This window comes from Rhea pennata, chromosome 6 (assembly GCF_028389875.1).
Source record: "Rhea pennata isolate bPtePen1 chromosome 6, bPtePen1.pri, whole genome shotgun sequence".
NCBI lineage: Eukaryota > Metazoa > Chordata > Aves > Rheiformes > Rheidae > Rhea > Rhea pennata.
In genome coordinates, this window is record NC_084668.1 from 32,474,686 (window position 1) to 32,496,612 (window position 21,927).

At 40.1% G+C, this 21,927-nt stretch overlaps 1 protein-coding gene across 1 annotated transcript; it reads left to right on the forward strand.

Annotated features, from left to right (window-relative positions):
- The first annotated feature begins 650 nt into the window (after positions 1 to 650).
- Positions 651 to 21,606, forward strand: CCDC150 (coiled-coil domain containing 150). Its single transcript, XM_062578944.1, has 27 exons — positions 651 to 796; positions 1,029 to 1,246; positions 1,336 to 1,514; positions 1,945 to 2,010; positions 2,130 to 2,180; positions 2,431 to 2,547; positions 4,835 to 4,964; positions 6,573 to 6,616; positions 7,515 to 7,607; positions 8,372 to 8,479; positions 9,110 to 9,234; positions 9,430 to 9,598; positions 9,944 to 10,012; positions 10,578 to 10,637; positions 11,832 to 11,915; positions 12,737 to 12,817; positions 14,232 to 14,585; positions 15,021 to 15,190; positions 15,591 to 15,684; positions 16,349 to 16,518; positions 17,209 to 17,335; positions 17,874 to 18,068; positions 18,647 to 18,715; positions 18,797 to 18,958; positions 19,344 to 19,430; positions 20,475 to 20,594; positions 21,160 to 21,606. The coding sequence occupies exons 1-27, from the start codon at positions 651 to 653 to the stop codon at positions 21,277 to 21,279; spliced, it is 3,408 nt and encodes a 1,135-aa protein (XP_062434928.1). The 3' UTR covers positions 21,280 to 21,606.
- Positions 21,607 to 21,927: the final 321 nt, after the last annotated feature.

Here is a 21,927-nt window from a genome sequence, read left to right on the forward strand (position 1 = left end):
TCGTGACGAGCGCACGTTCCCGCCGCGCCACCTGCCCGAGGCGGCCGCCGCCGGCCAGCCGCCATTTTGTGACGGGAAGGTGCGAAGGAGGCTGCCAAGGCAGCGCCGCTCCTCGGCGGAGGGAGTGAGGCGCGAAGCGAGAAGGACGGAGGAAAAGCAGCCTCCCAGGTGACTCCCAGGACCCCCCTCACCGACAGCGACCAACGGGGCCCCGGAGCCCGCGGGGCTGGACCGGGCAGGGCAGCCGAGGTGCCCAGGGCGGTCACCGCCGCCTCACGCCGCGTCGCCGAAACCGCCATTACCCAGCGGGGTGGTATATGGAGGGGGGGCGGACTGCAACTCCCAGCATGCTCTGGCGCACCCCCCCCCTCCCGCCTGCAGCGCATGCGCTGCGGCGTGCGTTGTCCCAGGTTCTGGACTGCCGCCTGCGGGCGCCCCGCCGCGGCTGGGCGCGCATGCGCGGGGGGTGGCCGCGCGGCGAGCGGCGGGTTTGAAGCGGGGAAGGAGCGTGATGGCGGCGGGCTGGGCCCTCCGCGGGCTCTGAGGACAGCGACAGCGAGGCGGGCAGGGCGCCGCCGCCACCGTGCGAGGGGTGCCTTGGGCAGCGCTGGCGCGGGCCCCGCGGAGCGGGAGCGGCGGCCGGCGCCGCCATGGCCAGGCCAACGGTCAGCGCCACGAGTGTCAAGGCGACGGCGGCCGAGGCCTTCGCCGTGCTGCGCCAGCGCATGCGGGTGGCCGAAGAGCAGGCCAGCGCCCTGGCGGGAGACCTGGAGGCGCTCGGCAGCAACGGGCAGAGGTGGCAGAGGGCGGGGGCAGAGCCTTTCCTTCCCGCAGGGCTCAGGCTTTCCTTGTGCTGCGCCACTTTGCAGCCGTTTGCCGTGCGTTGGGCTTCCCTCCCCGAGGGAGCTGGTAGTGTAGAAACCTTCCAGCAGCATGAAGTGTGGTTTATAGTCTGTTCACCTCTGTAATGCGTACGTACAACTGGGTATGTGCATATATGTAGTAAGTCAATCTTCTCTCCTTTTCAGCCTTGATCTTTTCCACTCGAAGACTTTAGAGACGCCTGCTAGCTACCCAGCCGTAAGTCCTGTGCAGGCCAGGCTAGCATTTGTGGGAGAAAATACACTGTGGAAAAACTGTGAATCACTAGTGAATCGAATGTGTTGGTTAGAGAGTGTTCTACAGACACTGAAATTAAACATCTTCCATCTGCAGATGGAAAAGGAGCTGAATCCAAAGCATGCAGGTAGTGATTTTTTTTTAACTTCTTCATTGTTTATTTTGCCTTTATATGTTTCTTCTCTTAATTTTTTTTTTCCTTTTGCTATCTGGCAGCCCGATTGGAGCAACGGCTAAATGCAGTGCAGGAAGAGCATTTGCAGGAAATGAAGGTTGTACAGCAAGAGGCAATGAAATTACGCCAGCAACTAAGTGATGTGAAAGAGGCTGAGGAAAAGGCAAAAGAAGAAGTTCAAAGACTAAGTGCTGCTCTGGAGATTAGAACTGCAACCAAGGTACAAAAGCTGGCACATAGAGAGAGATTATGATCTTACTTTGTTTTCAGATTAATAGGCTTGTCTGTAGTACTTTAAGTACTATGATCTCTGAGATATAGATAAGTGAAAGGTATGCTCTGTTAGAAATGAGCATTTATGATACTGGTTGTTATCACTGATTGTAAGAAAAAAACATTTTGACAATGAGATTCTCTGTTTTCACCAGTAAAAAAATAACTACACAACAAATCAAAAATAAAAATAATTGAAATTTGTAATTCTCCCTTCTTCATGATTTAAGTTCATCCTAGTTTTCATTTGTGGAGTTCTCAGCAGCTTTTCTGCTTTTCTGGGAACTTACACTTCTATTGTTATCTCCCTTAAAGAAAACTTCAGTGGAGTATGTCATTTAATCTCCCTAACTGTTAAAGAATTCGTTTCTTCTTAGTGCTTGCGCTCTTCTATTCAGTGCTTCAGAACAGAGAACATCAAACCGGAGATAGAAATCAAATTCTAGGTGGGTTTTAGCATAGGTGTTGCATTTTATAATACCTATTGCTTTTGAATTAGTCATGAACACAATAGGACGGGATAGAAATATTTGTTCCCTTCATCTTCTTTAGATGGATGTAGCAATTGCAGCTGAGGAACACAAAACAGAAAATGAACTGTAGATTGCAGGATGTAAGTACAAGAGCAAAAAGCATAGCAGAAAGCTGAATTTGCTAAGTATTGTTTAAAGCTTTGAAGAATATCTTTAAATAATAGTGCGGGTGCAAGTTCAAAATGTGCGCAATCCAAAGGAGGCTGCCAGCTTTGCTCATAGCTAAATATCCCAGGCAGAACATCATTCATATATGATCTCAAAGTGTTTGTTCAATCTATTTAATTAGATCTGATTAGGAGTTTTTTATTTTATTTTGTTTTTCGCTAGCTAACAGAACAGCTGTCACAGGAGATCAGCCTGCGGGAATCTTTCGAGGAATCTCAAGCAACCATGATGTGTCAGGTACAGGACATGGAAACAATGGTAGAAGCAGAACGAAAGCAGGTTAGAGAAACTTTTTAATACTTTTGTATCTTTTTTCCTTTTATCATCTGGGAGGAAAAGCAAGAGCTTATATATCCAGTCTAGAGAACAGTTAAAATACTTCACTACTGCTAAAGTGTGATACAGTGTATAGTAACAAAACCAAACTCCTTAACCTGAACCATAGAAACACTGGTTAGAAAAGATCATCCAGTCCAACTTCCTGCTTGAAGGAGGTATCATCAATATTAGACTGAGTAGTGGTGGATTTGTCTAGCAGAGTCCAAGGACTGAGATTCCACAGCCTCTTTAGGTCTTTTTTTCCAGTGCTGCAGTATTGTTCCAGTTAAAAAGATCTTTTCCTAGAGCCCAATCTGAGCCTCCCAAGCTTGAATTAGGGGCTATTGCCCCCTCTTGTATTGTCTGGCGGTATTGAAAAGAGTTTGATTCCATTATCTTTGTAACTACCCTACTGCAGTTAGATCCTGCCTTAACCTCTTCTTCACCAGACTAAATAAGCCCAGTTCCCTCAGCTTCTTCTCATAGACGCCATCCATCCTTGTAGTTGTCTATTGTCACCCCCTCCATTTTCTCCATCTTGAACCGAGGGACCCAAAAACGGTACAGTGTTCCATGTGCATCCTCACCAGCATCAGAGGGGGAAAATAACTTCTATAAAGTTGGCCAAGCTCCTGCTAACGTATTTCATTAGGTGGTTTCTCTTATTTGCAGTGAGAGCACCTGCTGATTATATTCAGCCTGGCATCTATCGTAACCCCAGGTCCTGTTCAACAGGGCTGCTGCTCCCTCTGTCTGTTCCCAGGCTGTACTGGTGCATGGGGTGGTTTCATTCCGGGTGCAGAGACTTGAAGTCTCTGCTAAACTTCACAAGGTTTCTGTTGACCCATTGGTCAAGTATATCAAGGTCTTTCTGAATCAAAGCTCTGCCGTTCAGTGTGTCAGCTGCTTATCCTCTGCATCTTCTAGTATCCTCTGCAAATGTGCCAAGGATGTGTTCTATCTCTTCATAAATAAAGTAGGTTTCAAGTTCTGAAAATAACTGACAGAGTGAGAAATATGAACAGTTTGCAGAGGGGTGTGAAAACAGGAAGATTATGTATGTATCTGGTTTTGTGGGTATTAGTTTTACCAGTAAGATGAAAGATACTGATTGGTTTATCTTTGTATTTTTGTAGATTGACTCACTCTTCTAGTAGCAGAAAAAATAAATCTTATCTAAAAGATACAAATCATACATTTTTTGCTATCTTAGTGCTTTTGTTATCTTATGAGTAATTGCAAATGATGCTACATCTGTTTGTTTAATATTAAATTGTCTTTATTATGAAGGTATTGATAAAACCTTCTATTAGAAAACAAGATTTCTGAAAATATTCTCCACAGTCCTTAAATGTCTTGGGAGTAACAAGGTTTTCTCCATTAATTGCCATAATTACAAATCTAGATTTTACCTTTTTGTTGCACTTATATTATGTAGCTATTTTTGAGGATAGGAGGAGAAATATGGCAGAAATACATACTTCAAATAAAAATAAAAACAACCTCCCTGTCTGCATGCACGCATACAAACAAGCCACAGACAGCCATTCTATCACTTCTGAATTCATAGCAACAGTAATGATAGTTTAGGATAAATAAAGCAAATAGCAAAGAATCACAATTTGAACACTTAATCTTTTTTCCATCTTTTTTGATGACCGTCAAGGTCTCTTTGTCTCTTTTTGACACTTACAGCAAAATTGTATTAGAAATTACTAGATTTTTCTTTCCTACATCCCTTTCATTTTTTCCTGTTTTTCTACAGCAGAAATAGAAAAACATTGTGGATGCATTATTAAATTTATGAGAAGTAAAGGCTCAGTTTAATCCATCTATTACTTTCTGATGGCTATAGCTAACCCAATGATCTATTTACAATTAGTGTAAAAACAAAACAAAAGTCTCTCAGAAAACAGAGAATGAGTCAGACTTGTAGAGTGCATTGCATGTAATATTCACCTTCATCTTTTATAGTTCGACCTTTTCTGTCATCTTGAATAATGCAAACTTGTTTGATTCCATCTGTCTTGTAAAGGTGGTTATGAAACATGTACACTGTGTAACATAAGGAAATTTAATTATTTGCCATGAGAGAGTCTTCTGCATAGAATTTGGTTGGGGCAAGGTGAAAGAGAAGCTGATCAGGCTATTTCTTTTCCAGTTGGATCAATGTTTCAGGGTCTGTAATTTGCTTAGTTTGCCTCACTGAAATTTGCATCTTGAAGAATAATCTGTGATATCATTGAAGGTGCAGATACTGCAGCAGGACTGCCAGGAGTTGCGTAAAGATGTCCAGCTAGCCCGAAAGAGGCTGCAAGAGGAGAAGGAAAGAACTGCTTGGCTGGAACAGCAGTGCACACAGCTGAAAGCTGAGCTGGGTATGACAGTTCTTACCATATCTTTGTAGCCCTGCTTCCACAGTGAGTGGAAACAAGGACATCACTAGGAGTACTGTGGTTCTCCAGACTTTTAGTAGGTGTATCAGTTAACTGGAATGGAGGGCAGCTTGAGAGATGCTGAACTTTTAAAGGCTTCTCTTAGTTTGCACGTGATGTTTGTGAAGACTGGGTTTACTTAGAGGAAATTGGCCACAGTAATAATCAGGGTAACAAATAGGCAACGATAATGTTAATAGATTTCGTCAGCATAGATTGTTTTTAGAGGAGACAATCTGGGAAGCAATTGTAACACATGATTCCTGAACTGATGTGGAAGTAGAATGCTCATTGCTCTTGAGTCTTTTGAAGTGATTAAAAAAACCATGCTGTAGTAAACATTATATATAGGAAAAAGCATTTTGGATAAGCTTCTAGTTGATCTGATTTAGATTCCCAGTCTATTGATGCGAAAGTAGCTGCTTATAAGGGAGTTAAATGGCATTTGCCACACTTGGGGGGAAAGATATATATTTGTAACAATTGCAGGTACACATTCCTAACCTAACATCTGTTCCTTATTCCCAAATGATAATTTGCAGTAACCCTGCCTTAAATCTTAGCATAATTGTTCTTCCTGTGATAATTCCCTCAGGACCTTTTTCAGATTTCTGGTTCCTCATGTTAGAGAAGTGCTCGTTTCCCGTATTTTGTGTTTGGTTTTCTATGTACCACAGGCATCCTGGTATACCAAAAGTAATTAACCTGTAGTTCACAAATGCATTCAGCTTTTCTAAATAAGCCATGGCAAGAGGGGAGAATCTTGTTATGATATGGCAAAGTTGGCTGAAGGAGAGAGATTCTTTGATGGCAGAAAAATTCTTCAAAACAAATCCACATGCAAGTGACAAATAAGACATACAAATTCTCTTCTGTATAAAATAATCCTACTGATCAAGGATTTTTGTCTCTTAATTGAAATAACTTTTGACTGATCTTCATAGATGATACGTTGGATGTTGTAATATTTTGGCTAGACTTCCCTCCCCACCCTGCTTGTTCTGAATTGTCTCTTGTTGTCTTCCATTTTGTCAGTATCTCATCCAGCAGAGCAGAATAAGGGTAACTGTTATAGACAAGTTGATTCAGAATACAGCAAAATTGTTCTACTTCTAGTTCTGTATGTTTTAAGCAAGGATCTGACTACTATAATTTGTTAGTACACAACAACTGTAGGCTGTGGGTACAGTCAGGACAAATCAGTTGTTTATACAGTAGAGAAACAGCTGAACAAGAAACTTGTACTCTATGGGTTATCTGAATTGCTTAAGCAATCACGAAAGTGGTGTGGTAAGAGTGGCATAATTGTGTGCTTAACTGTAAAACTGAGAAATAAGTTGCACTTCATTTACAGAGTAAATGATAGCTGTACATTAGTTTTTCTTAAAATGTTAAAGCTATCAATAAAAGCACTAAAGAGCAGCACATTTATAGAAATCTTATCTTGTGGCATATTAAGCAACTTAGGCAAACTAAAACATCAATTCAAAATGTCACCTTTTAATATTACCAGATAACAAACCGTATCCTGATGTTCTTTTCTTTTTTTAGACTCCAGAAACTGTATCATTTCTCAGCTTGATGAAGAAGCAAAAGTAAGTTGTAAATAATTATTAGTGAGAAAAATGGCTATACAGAGATCAGAAACAGCAACCTGTTTGAGATCTTTCAAATGTACCATATTTTAGAGGCCAAATTTTTAATGTAGACAAATGCCACCAAGGGTACTAACCACTAAACACATTTTGTTAATTATTTTACCAACCTGAGCTTGCACTGCTTGTTTTTGGAAAAATTAACCGTTACACTGCATTGAAATATTGAAACAGTCGTTTGAATGCCTTCTTTGGAAAGTCTAGAGCTGACAGCAAAACATAGTAGTAGTAACACAATCGTCACATAAAAAGGAGACAAATAGATGGATTAGTAAATTAACACTGTAGAAAATCAGGGCCTCACTCAGCTGGGCACTAAATGGTTAAAGAGGTGTGCGTACAGCCTTTGTAGAGGCTGTGTGTGCTGACAGAAACTGTCTTTGAAAGAATAAGTTTCAGTGAACATAAACTAAAAACTCAACTTAGATCTTTCCCAGCCAGCAATCTTTCAGGCTGGGAAAGGATTCCTTGATTTGGGAATTCTGGCACTTCTGGCAGGAAGACCTTTTAGCTTAAAAAATGTCAAGATTAATTGTAATGGAGGCAAATAAGTTTGAGTTGAGAAGGGATGTGAAGTTGACCTAACTTTCAAAGCAAAGTTAAAGCAGCTGCAAATCAAGCAATAGTACTTTGATTATTACTTTCAAGGTGTATTTGGGAAAGAGGCTTGTACTACAGCAGCCATGTCTAGTGCTTGCAAGAGCACAGGGCCATGTGGCAGTAGCTTAAAAGAAACAGGTAAGTGTGAGACAAAGACTTGAAATGTATGAAGTTCCTGGCTGAATGACAACATATTTTAAATTTGTATCAGTGGAAGTTCTTTTTTATTGCCCCTTAGAATGCACAGCTGTCCTTTAACAGTCAACAAAAAGAGAACCTGCAACTTCAGTCTAAAATAACTGCCCTGCAGGAAGCAGCAGAGAAAGTACAGGTAATGAGAATAGCTCTTCTTCGTATGCTTTTAAAATAATGTATAGCAAACCAAGTGATTGTAACGGGAAATTGTCACACATTCGGTGGGAAGCCTCAAGTACAGCTTAGTAGATTAAAGTTCAGTGCCCTCAGGTAATATAGGCTAATGAACAACTTCCAGTAAAGGAAGTTCAATCAGGTAACTATTCATGATTTCCTAAACTTAAGGCTGGAAAGTTTTCTTCACAGTAGTTGATTTAAATCAGCTTTATTGCAAGTGTCTTATCTGAAGGACAAGATATGAAGAATTACTGCTGCTCCTACTTCATTATCCTTAAGTACTATTACCTTCTTATATCCTTAAAATAGTGCCTTTATATTTCTTCGTACCTTTAGATTCTATATCAGTGCATTTCTATTAATGAGATAAATCTAAAGCAGCTGCTTGGCTAAAATTTCCTCTGCCTTTGAGACAAAATGTTGACCTCAACATGAAGTTGTTACGGAGCCTTCTTTCGATTTTGCCTTCATTTAGAAACATTACTTGTCTTTTTTCTGGACTTCAGAATTGATAAGTGATTATTCTTGATTGGTATGTCAAACTTTGCCTGCATCCCCCCGCTCCTCCCGTAACTTACCGCACACTTAAATGCATTTTCTTTACACTTTTGCTATAGTTGAGCAAAACAAGATCTACGAAAGATTTTGTAAGGTATCTGATGCCCTACTATGCTAAAAAGTCTGAAAATGTCTGTCATCTTCCTCCTTCCTCTGTCTAACCAGGTCCTTAATGACCACTTAAGCCAGCAATGCTCAGACCTCAGCACCATGCTTCAAAATGTTGCCATGGAGAACGTTAAACTCATTTCAGATCATCAGGCTGTCCTTAAGGTGTGTAGTCTACACGTGAAACAGTCCAAGAAGGTTGTCTGCAACTTGGATATTAGGCAGCTGACAAGACAGTACCGATAACCTATGGGGATATAGCAAAGTACTCTACATATAAATATCACATAGTGATATAAGTTTTAAAAAGGCTGAATTCTAAGAACTTACAACTTTAGAACTGTTAAAACTTGCTAAGTTATCAGTTCCAAAAAGTTTTCTAAAAAGAAAAAATAAAACTTAATGTGGTCCAAAAACTATTATTTCAGTACCACAAATAAAAGCCTGTTACGAAGAAGGAGGGGAAAGAGTCTAGATGTAATAAATGGTTTGTAAGAAATATACTGTAAGAACCTCTAAGAAAGATGCAAGGAGGAATTAACGGGCATTGTGCTGGCTGTAGATGAAGAAGCTAAGTAGAAACCATCAGAACCTAAATGAGATTAAAAAAATGATAGAGAAAGCTCCATCTGGATAAGGTAACTTTGCTTTTTGACACCTATCCAAGAAGCAGCATGTGCAACTATAGGGACAACACAGGAACCTGGTGATAAATTAACAGCTTTGTTAGTTAAATATCCTTGTCCCTATTGTTTTGATGTTGGTGTTAATTGCCTAAGTAATATTTCCCTTTAGGCAGAACAAGAAAAGATGACTCAGCAGCTGCAGGAGCAAGACTACCTTCTGGATGCTGCCTGTGCTGACATTCTTGGAGAGCTGCAGTGTGTGCAACATGAGAGGGCTCAGCTTCAGAAAGAGCTGTGAGGCGTTTTCTCAACTGCAGCCTCTGTCTTCTCCATCTTCCCTTGCGTGCTTGCCACCTTGTATTCTGCTTCTCTAACGCTTGTTACTTACTAGCACAGAAGGTTTAGTATTTAATATAGAGGCCATCTTCTGTTCTCCTTGTCCTGTATTGAGCTAGAACTCCAGCTTGGCTGTTTTGTGTCTTTCTTTAGGAAGGCCTTGCATACAGAGCATGGCAAATGCAGACAGAAAGCAAGCCTCAAGGAGGAAGCAGCAGCCACACAGAGAAAGCTGCTGGAGAGTACTGTTGCTAGACTGCAAGGTGAACTGGAGATGGCTTTAGGATCTCTGATAGCTGAAAAGGACGATCTTAAACAGGAAGTACATAAAATTTACTATTTTAAAGGTGTATCCTTCAGGGCAGCTTTAGGATCTACTCTTTTAAAATCCTTATTTTCATACCAGTTTTGCTTTTGGAAGGAAGATCTGTTGCTATTACCATGGCAAGAACAGACACACTCCTCTTTCTTAGTTCTGTATTTTGACCTGTAATGTCTCCTTTCTGGAGCATTAAAAGGGAAGGAGAACAGGACAGCTCTGCAGATATTTTGAATTTCAGAGTTGACTTGTGACCTTCTGATCAATAGTTTTATAGGTATGTAGAACTCCTATGAATCTAGAAATTTTTCAGATGACTTAAAAATTATTTCATATTTCTTGTCACAGATAAAGACAACAGCAAATGAAATAGCACAGGAAAGGAACAAACTGGAAGTAGAAAAAACAGAGAACAAGGTATCTTTCAATATATAGGACTGTTCTTTAAACTTAGTATTCTGTCTTCCAATAAGATTTCATTTTCCTTATTTTCTTTTAATTAAAATAGTTCTAAATAGTGTTCTAATTATCATAGTCATAATATTCACTTTGCTGTTTGTTACAACTCCTGTCTATATTTATGTCTTTGGGACAGAAAACCTACTGCTTACTTACACAAGGCCCTGTTTATATTAATAAATTTGTCATGTTACTATTGCAAACTTGATAAATAATTTTTAGCCACTTCCAGCTGTTTTACCTGTGTAGCTCCCTTGCATAGCCTGGAAAATGAAGTGTAGCATTTGTGGTATAAATGAGAGAGTCCTTAGCATGATAATTTAAGTCAGCGTGACTAACTGATTGATTTGTGGAGTTTCACCATTGGGGAAAGGCTCTCCAAAAAAGTAGAGGCTGTACCTAATTCATATATAGTACTGCAGTTTTGTCAAGTGACTGAAAATCTGAAAGCGGTATGAAGGGAGTTGTATTTGTATTTTTCTGTTTATAGCTAGAAATGGCTTCAATGAAATCCTCTTTGCAGACACTAGCAGAAGGAAACAAGAGGCTATTGGATCGCTTGGCTGCACTGGAACACCAGCAAGTAACCTGCTTTATAATAAAAATACCTGGTACAGTTACTTATAAGGTTATGAAACTGCAGTCTGAAATAATCTGGATTGTATGGCAAGTGGAAGATCAAACTAGGGAATCAAAAAAGGAAATAATAAAAACAAAAGAATAAAATAACTTCTCAAATGTTACACTTCTTTAAGATTTAGTGACTGTGTGGAATTTGAGACTACTTGAGCCTCAAGTATTGGAGATTTAGATATGCTATTTAAGTCTTATGACTCCATTCCGTTTTCTGGTCCTTATATATGTCAGCAAGGAGTTAATAACTATTTTATTCCCTACTCTGTGGGCAATTTGCACTTTGGGACCAGATTCTCATTTTTACCTTGTTCCCATTCAGTTGTTTTTCACTACTCAGTCACCTGCGTCAGCATACTTGACTGGTTCCAGAAAAGTTGCGAGGTGTCTGCAGTGTTCTTACCATTATCTTTTTAAAAGTACCAGATGTAATGACCAGTTGTATAAGCTAGAGATCTTAAGAAACACTTAGTTGCAGAAAAGGTCATAAGATCAAGATGCTAAAGAAGAATTAATTGAAACATTCTGAATATTTATTTTTTTATTAATGAAGATTACATTTCTGAAGTAATTAGTCTCTAACATATATCTTGTTTGCTCTTTGACTCAGAACTCCTTTGACAGTCATTACTTAAAGACTATGAATTAATATAGCATTCAGAACTTTAGAGTTTCCTTGTTTTATTTTTTTTGTATTCTTTCGCTATTCTTACTCTTAATTATTTTATTTTCCTTTTATCAATGCTTTCTCATTCTTCTCCTAGTTCTTTTTGCTATTGTGCTCCTCTTATCAAAGATATATCTTTCTTCTCATATGGCCATCTGTACTAATCTGAGTGGCTCTTCCTAGAGACGAAGTTGGCCTTATACCTCTTAGTTTTTTTTTTTTTTTTTTTTTGGTCTCACACCCTCCTTCCTTCTTTTAGCGTTTCACTTAATTGAGAATTTCCACCTGAAGGAAAAAGGAGGGGAAAAAAAAGAAAAAAAAAAGAAAAAAGAAAGAAAAGAGCTTATGGAAGGTGCTATAACTCAGCAGGGGAGAGTTTAAAAAAAAAATCAGAGAAATGGGGCATTGAACCCCTTTTTTGTTGCTTTTTGCCTTATTTTTCTTAGGAAATGGTGACTTGTGCTCTTGTTTCTTCAGCATGCTCAGCAGAAGGTGCAACAGGTGCTAGCAGAGCTAACTAACAGCAAGAATAAACTGGCCTATGACAAAGGAGAACTTCAGGTACCTGACAGCATCTTGTTTATCAGATTAAAGGGGGAACTCCTCTTATGTTCATCTAATATAAGGTTGTTTAACCTTAGCTCTTCACTATTTAATTTGGAGGGACATTCTTATTTATTTGTGCAATGTTAAGCACATTTATTAAGGTGGTTTTATATCAAAACCATGTTTGATTCTGCACATCCTGCCTACTATGTTTGGGTGACAGATGAGGCCAAGATGTTTTTGACATATTATCTCTAGAACTTCTGATAAATAAGTTGTTTAATGGCTAAGAAGGACCAGCGGACTTTAAAACAAATACATGAGTAGAAACTTGGTTGAAACGCTGAAAACATGGAAAGGTTTATAGAAAACAGAAATTAACAAGGAGAGAGGCAAGCTGTGGTGATAAGCATAAATAGAAAGCTTATGTAATTTTTCTTAAGCATAAGTTAGCTGGAAGGAAGATCAGGTGTTGAAAGTGAAGCTTTCATTTCATTTGGTGTGACATCATGGAATTTGGGGCAGTGATGCAAAAATTCTTGAGATTCTTTCAAAAAGCAGCATATAGCATGTAGTTATTATTAGAAAAGTGAGAAAGCTACACATTTATGTAGTGTCCCTATATCTGATGGTAGGTGATTATTGCATAATTATTGTTATGCAAGGATAAGTTGGAAATGATTCTCTTCCTGTTATGAGACTTGGCAAAAATAAAACATGTTTGCTCTGGTCAAAGAGGAATCATCACATTCTTAGCTTCTATGTTTCAGTCAAGCTAACGCTTTTCCATTTCAATTTTTCCATTTTCTGTTGAGTCCATCTTTGCTTTTCTTAAGACTAAAGTGCAGCAGCTGAAGGAAGAATTGCAGTCTTTTACAGATGCACATTTAGATAATAGCCAACTTCACAAGTGTAGAGTGCAGCCCTAGAGACCAAATATACTCAGGTACAATAGGATTTAGAGAACTTACTCCTCAATTATGTTCAGACTGTAACTAATGTGTAAGTAGTCATTGGAAATCAGATTTAACACACTTTCTTGAAGAACAAAGAACATTTAGTATTAGCTGTAGCATCCTAGTTTACAGGTAAATACAGAATTTGATTTCAATGAAATTAACATGAGAAGGATGGAAGCTCAACTAAAACAGGTATCAGACCTGTTTTCATGCAAGTTAATTGCATGTATTCAAGCTGGAAAGCACACAGCTTATGAGATTGTAAGGATAGTCCTCATGATTTACTATTAATTTCCAGTAAGAACAAATAGTTGCAGGTAATACTTAGCTCAACTTGCTGTCTTGATTGGAGGCAGCCAGTTAGAATCTAATTCAATCAGTTCACTCAGTCTTGATGGATATGAGCACACAGAAAGGTTGTATTATCCTGAGCAGTGAAACTAAGCTTGTAGGTTTTACGTGGCAAAATGGACTCTGCTCTGTCATGAGGTTGCTTTGGTATCTGAGAAGGAATGGAAGTTTGTAAAGAGCATATACCCTTTAGAGTTTGTTCTTGCTTGTAAATGGAAGTCTTGGTACAGTTGCTTGAATTTATAGCTTAGAATAGCATTCTTGTAATATGTTTGTTGAGTTGCAGAATTTCTAAGAAGGTTTAAGCATCAAACTGATGATTGTATATCAGTAATCTGCATGCCATGCTGTAGAAATTAGATAGAGGATGTAACTGTGTTTAGGACACTTGCCTGGAGAACAGAAGGTCCTATTTCTGCCATCGTGTTTCCAAGAAGCAAAATTAAAGTTTCTTTTGTACCTTAATTCGCCATTGTAGAGGATTATCCATCAGTTAGTCAAAGGAAACTGGGTATTGCATTGACAGAGTTAATGACCTGAGAGCTTTCAGATTTGGGGAAAGTTAGAAGTACTGTGAAGTACTGCGTACTGCCACTCTGCAGATGGAGAGAGCGGCTAGAGGAAGGTCTTGCAGCAGGCCCAGGATGGAGCAGCGTGCAGAACCTGGGGCCACGCTGGTGCCGCGGAGCTGCGACGCTGGCTGACCTCACAGTGAGGGAAGCGCAGGCTTCTAAAGAGAACCTGATCAGCGTTGTCTCTCGCTGCTAGGGAACACGGAAAGAAATTGCGCTGCTGTGGGAAATATATCATGGAAGAGAGCTTAAAACCATACATTGTAAAGGATGCCTTAAGAGGTTTTACTTGGGGCGAGAGATCTTTCTAATGTAACGCAGACTTAGGAATAAGACATACCATCTGCTGATGTGCCTTTTAGTTCTGCTCTGGTTAATAGATATTTTGGAATGTATTTTGTTAATTTCTCCGTTTTTTATACTCATGTCTTCACTGTCTCTGTGGACAGACTAGTTTTGTAGCAGAAATGGCACCAAAAAGAAAAAAATCCCCAGCAAGGCCCTGGCAGCGCAAGTCTGCTGATCATAATGCTAGGTCAGCTGCAGGTTCAAAAGAAGAAACTGTGAAATTTGATTTACGTGCTTTTGCTCCCCACTCTCCTTTACACCGGATTCATTTTGAACCGGACGAACATTCAAGAAAGTCTTCTGAACGTGGAGATTGTCTTAAGGTCAACCTGAGGATTCTGTTAAACGCTATTAAGAACATGGAAGAAAGGCTGGAGAATAAAATAGACATTCTCGCTCCAAGATTATTGAAAGTTATATGGTCTGCTGGGCTTAACAAAGGAGACTCCAACGTGGTGAGTGGAGAACATGAAATGCAAGTTAGAAAGGTGGTTCATTTCAATTAAATAGTTGCTGACAATGAAGAAATGGCTGAAAATTAAAAAAAGACCCAAACTTTTTGAATGTTTCTTGGATGAAAGAGATGCATATGAAGAGCTGTGCTGACACAACTGGTTTTTGACTAAAAACTCAGCTTTATGTACCTGTGGTGCTTCCTGTGGTGCCAAGAGTTCATAAACACTGAAAGTTATCGATGAAACTCTGCTTGGGCTTTTACTGGGGGTAAGACAAAAACTGTGCATTTGGAAGAAATGATTTCTGTGTTAAAAACTATTGCAATACTCTTAGCACTTCTGCAAGCATGCAGGTTTTTTACTTAAAAAAAGAATCCTGTAATCAAACAAATAACTGCTTTTCCTGCTCCTTTGCCTGTTTTTTTTGTACTTCAGATGGCAAACTTGCAGCGCCAGCTGGAGGCAGCAAAGAATGATAACAGTAAGGTGACAGCCATGCTGGAGCATGTGTTAGCTTCTCATAGCAAGATGCAGGCAGCTCTTCAGGCAGTACAAACAGAGCTGGGACACAAGGACACTGAAATCAGCAGTCTCAGAAAAGACAGGTAAATGAAGCTGATGTTCTTCCTGTGGTATAATCAGCATTAGACAGATACAGTTGAGAAGTGGCATATTCCCTACAGCTCTGGCTAATAAACTCTTTAGGACAAGTTTGTTTGAGGAATTCCTATATCTTTTCCTGCAATACTGAAATGTACTTAGGACTAATGAACTAAGCACAACAAATGCTCATGGCTAGCTCTGCAAAAGTTGTGCTTGTAAATATTCTGCTTGGTCAGGTCTTATGCATCTTGTGGGAAGTAGGCAAGAATAAACTTAATTTTAACTTCAGTGACAGGCAAAACTTCCTATGGTGAAAACAGAGAATCGATGAGATTGCCACCAGATCAGAGGAGAGGTGCACAAAGATGATGTATTATTTGTTTATCTCATTTCTGTTTTCAGGAGCCAGAATCAACAGAAAATACAGAGGTTAGAAACAGAATTGGAACATTGCCAAGCCAGAGTGGTTGCCATGGGAAGTCAGCACAGCAGCCAGGTAGAGACTGCATTTTACCATAGTAGTAGGCAGGAGACTGCATCTTCAGGGTTGAGCCGATCACCTCTTATTTTTGAGAATAGCGTTGTGTGATATATTTATACGAATGGAGGCAAAATAGTCTGTCAACTTTAGGCTGTAGAGCAGGAAAATCATTTTCCAAGTATTGAAAGAGGCAAGTTAAGATCAAGATAAAGAGCAAGTAACAACCTTTAAAAAGAAAGATTCCATGGCACAGGTAAATATGTTACAGTCTGTGGCTGGAAAGAGACAGACTTCTGAAATTTATGCAGCTTAAAAAAAAAAGGGGGGGGGGAGGATGGAGAGGGGAGAGGGGGCAGAGAGTTGTTTTCTTCTTCCCCTCTTTAAAATACTTAATTTACAAATAATTATCTCACAACCCAGACATACTCACTGTTGGTGAGGGCATTTTTTTTCCAAGAGAGTCATGGATATATGACAAGATACTCTGATCCTTCTGACTAAACCAGTCTGTGGACTGACTTTGTAGGGAATCCCATCTAGATGCCTGTACCTAAAAGGATGTTTGTCATCAGGCAGCGAGCGAACACTCTTACTTCCAATAAGCTTGGAAGGGAACAATGTTCCTGTCTGTGCTTTTTCATTAGAGTAAACCTAAATCTGATCTCTTCTTACTGCCCAGGTGGAACCACTTTGTAAAGCACTAGAAGTTACTAGAACAGACAACAAGAAACTTGCTCTTCGTTTGGAACAAGCTCTGCAGGCCAATAATACCCTGCAGAACAAGCTGATCCAGACTCAATTTGACCTGAAAAGCAAAGAAACTGAGCACCAGCAGCTGATAGTCTGCAGGTAAGAACAGATCCAAGATATTAAAGCTGGGGAGAAACCTAACTTTTCACCAACATGAGGGCTTTTATGGCTCTTCTCATCTATCAGTATCAGTACTGACCACATCCTGAACCAGCAGCATGGTAAAGATAGACTTACACAGAGCTACATAAATGAGCTGCTTTGTCTGTTCACATAATGGCTTCTTCAGCCTCCTCTGCCGTACTGAGGAACTAGGGTTATCATGGCACTTTTTCAGCAAACAGCTTGTCCTTAAGGATGGCAGGTATCACTTCCACTTTGAAGTGGCCTGCAGTAGCTATAGCAAAGAGACCACAGGATAGCTGTTTAACACCCCCCGCCCAAACTAAAAATCAGTAATTAAAGCTTTAGAAGTAGTTAACAATAAGTGTTGGTGCATTAGACTCTTTGTCTAAACAGGCTTAGCCACCTACTTCTCTGAAGGACAATAAGTAGTCCTAAAGTTCAAAAAAAGTTATCTTGTGCGGCCATTTGGAACTTCTTTAGGAATAGAGCAGATATGAAGTGTATATATGTTTTCACAAAATCAAATCCTTAAGTGTCAGTGTTACTGAGAGTATAACCGAGGCCAAAGAAATATTTATAATGGATTTTTCTTTCTTATTCTGTTTTTTTAAAAAATAAAGCACATTAAATGTACACATGAAATTTGCTTCTTCCCTTAAAAAGGAAACAGCTAATGGAAGAAGCTCAGACTGAAGAAAAGAAGTATGCTGAACGGCTGGAGTCTTTGAAGAAGCAGTTTCACGTTGAGCGAGAGGCTTCTAGAAAAGCTACCCAGCGAGAATCTGCTGAGGTGAAAAAGGATAGAATTAAAAGATTACAGTGGCTGATTTCCAGAGGTCCTGTTTTTAAACAGGAAAAAAAGCAGTTCATGACAAATAGTTGTCTCTTTTCCAATCATCATGGAGTTGTCCATCACCTGCTTGCAAACAGAATTTTGTCTTTGGCAGACAGGTGTTTTAGTGGCTGCACATAGTAATGTCAGTGCCCTCTGTCTTTTGCAAGTGCCCTGTATCCCCCTAACGCTGTGTACCCCATCATACATAAGACGTAGTATCAGTCATCCCAGTGAATTCAAAAGGATAATCTGACATTGTATGGAGATCTCCAGGAATAAAAATACTAGTGTGAAAGGCAGAAATAGTCTTTGCTTTTTAAGGGCTAGATCATAAAGCTCCGCTTGACCTGAATATTACTCAGGCCCCAGCAGATCACCAGGTGCTGTAGCATAATCTAGACAGAGAATCATTTTGGCATTCTCCTTATTAATGGCGTAGGAAATGAACCTATCTTTACAGTCAATGTGAACTCACTTTTTCTTTGTCCCCTAGCTCAAGAAGGCTGTTGAAGAAGCATCCTCCAAATTGGGTGAAGTTTCGCGTGCTAACAGGGAGCTACGGCAGAAAGTAACAGAGCTGGAAAAGTCTTTAGCTAGCTACAAGGAAAAGCTAAAAAGCCAGAGAGCTCAAGTCAGACATTGCCTGGCGTCTAAAGCTAGCAATGCTCAGAATGCAGAGAGGATAAAGGTCTGTGCACATTTTTCAATGGAGACAGATATTGTACCTGAGAACTCCCTTTCCTAAGTAGGACTACTGCTGTTCCTTTGTAGCAGCTAGGCTGGAAAATAGGTTGAAAACTAACTTTAGACTCAGATGCTTAACAGAAGACCAAGAGCAATTATAGGTGCTATCACACGGCCTTTCCCGTTTTTGGTTCCTACATTAAATATATGCCAGAATCCCAGCTTGCTTCCTCCCCCTAAAATGTATTTTTGAGTTAGCCTTTTGTCCATTTTATCATTTTGCAAATTTGGTCTATTTTGCTGGAACCAAAGGTCACTTTGGTGTGGTGGTTATTCCCTTTCCATCCTTCATGTTAATGGAACATACGGTAGCACTGGTGCCTGATCCCAAATGAGAATCAAGAGTCCTTTGCTACTCTGCTGCCTGCTTGTTCCCCTTTCCCCACTTGGGCCGTGGTTCCTCTAGCTTCAGTGCTGCAGGGCAGGAAATGGGCAGTGGGTGTACGCTGTTACATTGGACCTGTTTCTGCAGATGAGGCTGAGAAAATCCTGAAGTTTTGTTTTCCTTTCAACAATTTCCAGGAGATTGAATATGAACTGAGAGAAATGGAAGCAATGAAAGAGCAGTATCAGAAGAAGAATTATGAACAGGTACGTTCTCCTGACTAGCTTCCTGAAAAGACTGATCTGATGAAATAAGTTGTTGAAATTTCATTCTTGTGTTGTCTCCAGTCACAGAACATCCAAAAATTTGTGACAGAGTTAACAAGTTTGCAGACTGAGATGCAAGAATTGCTGCAAAACCAACATGAAATACAAACACAAAACAGGCAGCTGGAGACCCAGCTGGAAGTGGAGAGAAGGCGAGGGCAGCAGCTGGAAAACCAGTGTCAGGTAAAATGATGACACTAAGAAAATGTGGTGAGAAACCAGGGAAAGTATTTTATACGTCATCTCTGGGCTTGTAGAAGGGGGTGGTAAAAAGACTTCATGAATGTCATATCAAAAAAGGTACTCATATAAATCTTACTATATCTGTTCCAGAAAGCCCAAGTAGCAAACCTATCTTACATTCACTATGGTAGCACTATGTGTCTGACACTTGAAAAGTTATTTTCCATGTCTTTCTCAATACAACTCTAAGCTTTTTACAGTAAAAAAAAAAAAAAAAAAAAAAAAAAGAGAGAGAGAGAGAGAGTCGCTCTTAATACTGCAAATTTTTGTCTTTTTGCCATGAAAAAATAATTGAGAAATGGATGTCATTTCTTTTTCTACCTAGAGATTGGAAGAAACGATCAAACATCTAAAGAAAAGTAAAGAAGAAACAGAACAGAAACTGAAGGAAGCCAGCATAGAATCAGAGCAGGTGAGACATTTAACATGAGAATTGTAAATCATTGGAAGTAACAAGATACCCTTTCAGGGTATGCATTGTATGACCCTTTGAAATTTAACTGAAAGAAATGAACTATGATAAACACCAGTCCATTACTTCTGAGTTGAAAAGGTCAAGGATACACTTCACTCTTCGTCAGAGAACTTGAGATTCAGTCTCTTGCATGGTTTATTTAAATTCAGTGGAGTTTGTAGGAAAAGCTTTTGTCCCCACGGCTTACTGTTTTTATCAGGATCAATGGATTCCATGTCAATGGATTTAATGGGGGGTGTGGAGGGAGAAGGGCAGAGACACTTAGTTGTGCCCAAGTGTATTTTCTGCCTAACTACTATTATGTTCTTTATGCAGCGTCATCCAAAACACATTTCCCTCTACCACCCAAGGGGTCACATTTGTCCATGTATCACCTCATCCTTGTACTATGGTACAGTAATATGCAAATTTTCATGCATTACTCTAATAGTTTGGGATGAAAATCTACTTTGAGATATTTTTGTAGAATATTAACCAGCATAAAGTAAAGAAATAAGTAACAGAAATACCCCAGCTTGAGATCTTACATGCTACTTACCAGTTCCAGTACTTCATCAGTTGTTAGAAAAAGACCTTAATAGCAAGAGTAATATATATGTATCTCTACAACAACTGTCAGTCTTCAAGCAAGGTTTAGTTTTCTCGCATCTTTCTAAGGAGTTTGATGTCCAGCCTCCATTTTTTTCCCCCTCTCCGCAATGCCTCTGCGCTTTGTGCTGTGTCTAAAGAGAACTGTGTTGACTACTGCCAGTAAGATTCACTGCTCCATAAGAAACAACTTTGTAGCATTAACCAAGTGGTTACCAGTCTCCACAGCAATGCAGGAGGAGATCACGGTGAGCTCCTGCCCCCACACACAGGGGAAGAATTTGAGGAGACTCCTGCCTGCTGTTCTATCCCTTCCAGCACAGGGCCCAAAAGCTAGAAGTTGTTTCATTTAACCACTTGCTCCACAGCTCTAATTACCACTGCGTTCCCTAGATCACGGTTAACCTGGAGGAAGCTCACCGCTGGTTCAAATCCAAGTTTGACAGCCTGCAGCCAGAACTTAAAAAAAAACACCAGGCAAAGAACCCTGAAGAGAGCAGCTTCACAATGGAGGTAAAGCAAGCAAGCACGTCCCCTTCAGAAGGGAGCAAAGCAAATAAGCTAAGGGAAGTGTTTAGTAGTCAGGAATTCAGCTTGTGAAATTTCTTTCACTGTTTCTTACACAGTGTGAAAAAGAGACCTTTTTTTCCTTTTTCAGTTTGGTTTGTTTCCTCATCTTTTGTCAAGGTATTTAACTAGCAAAGAATATTATGGGTACAAGACAAGCTTCAAAGGACTGTTTCTATACTTAGCTAAGTTCTGTTGCACATTTCATATTTTGCTGAAACTCATTACACAGATACTTGTATGATAACTAATAGCTAGCATGTTTTCTTTCCTGCATTCACCTCCTCCTTTTCATTGTTTATCCTCCCCCTCCTCCAAACTTAAATTCTTTTAAAAGCTGTGCTCACCTTGGTCTGTAGGTTCCACAGCCTTTCCCATAACTGGCAGCTCTCCCATAGCTGTCTTTCAGAGAGAGATGTATATTAAGCTGCTAAAACTTTAATCTCTTCTTTGGTAGTCACAAAGATTCTCCAAACAGTGCATCAAGTTCACAAAACGTATCTTTTCCCAGGAGAAAAAGCAAGCAGAGCTCCCCACCCAGCCCTTCCTGGGTGGCAGGGCAAGGACCCAGCCCCTCCAGCTCACCACCAGGAAGGCCCGGGTGACCTGGGCAGGAAGTGAGCTCACCTGACCTGCGATTCCCAGCCCAGGGCCACCTCGGGGTGCCACGGCGCAAGGAGAGCATCACCTGCTCTCTGAGACTCCCTGCTAGTGTCTGGGTGCTGAGAGCATCTTGAGCCCCAAGGAGCTGCGTGCTGATGGAGAAGACTTTTTAACAAGGTGTGAATCAGGGGGTTTACTTGAACTGCGACAGCTCTGTATCACTGAGAAGACCTTGCAAATAAAAGGTGCGTTGACCAGCTGGCTCACAGGACACCTATATATAGGGGACTTAAGAATGCTAATTTACAGTGTATGCTCTGATTTGAATTAATTCATCCCTCTCACCTGTCCAACATTACAGGGGTCTCTTTGTGAGATAAGGTTTCTAATATGAGTGTCTTTTGTGACTAGTGTACTTTGTATCATGAGACTGATATTAACAAAAACACTATTTAAAGCAAAGAAATTATTCTTCTGTATCATTCCTACAGACTATACGCTGCTGACTGCTAAGTCTTTGTGTTCATCGCTTTTCCTTTAGCAGCTTTAGAATGAGCCTTGGCAGGTGCTATCAAAACAGATCTGATTGGTTTGTGGAGGATTCAGGTGAATTACTGAAGACAGAGTCATAAGTCTGTGGCTGGATGCTGACATGACCGGGACAGGGAGGACCTGG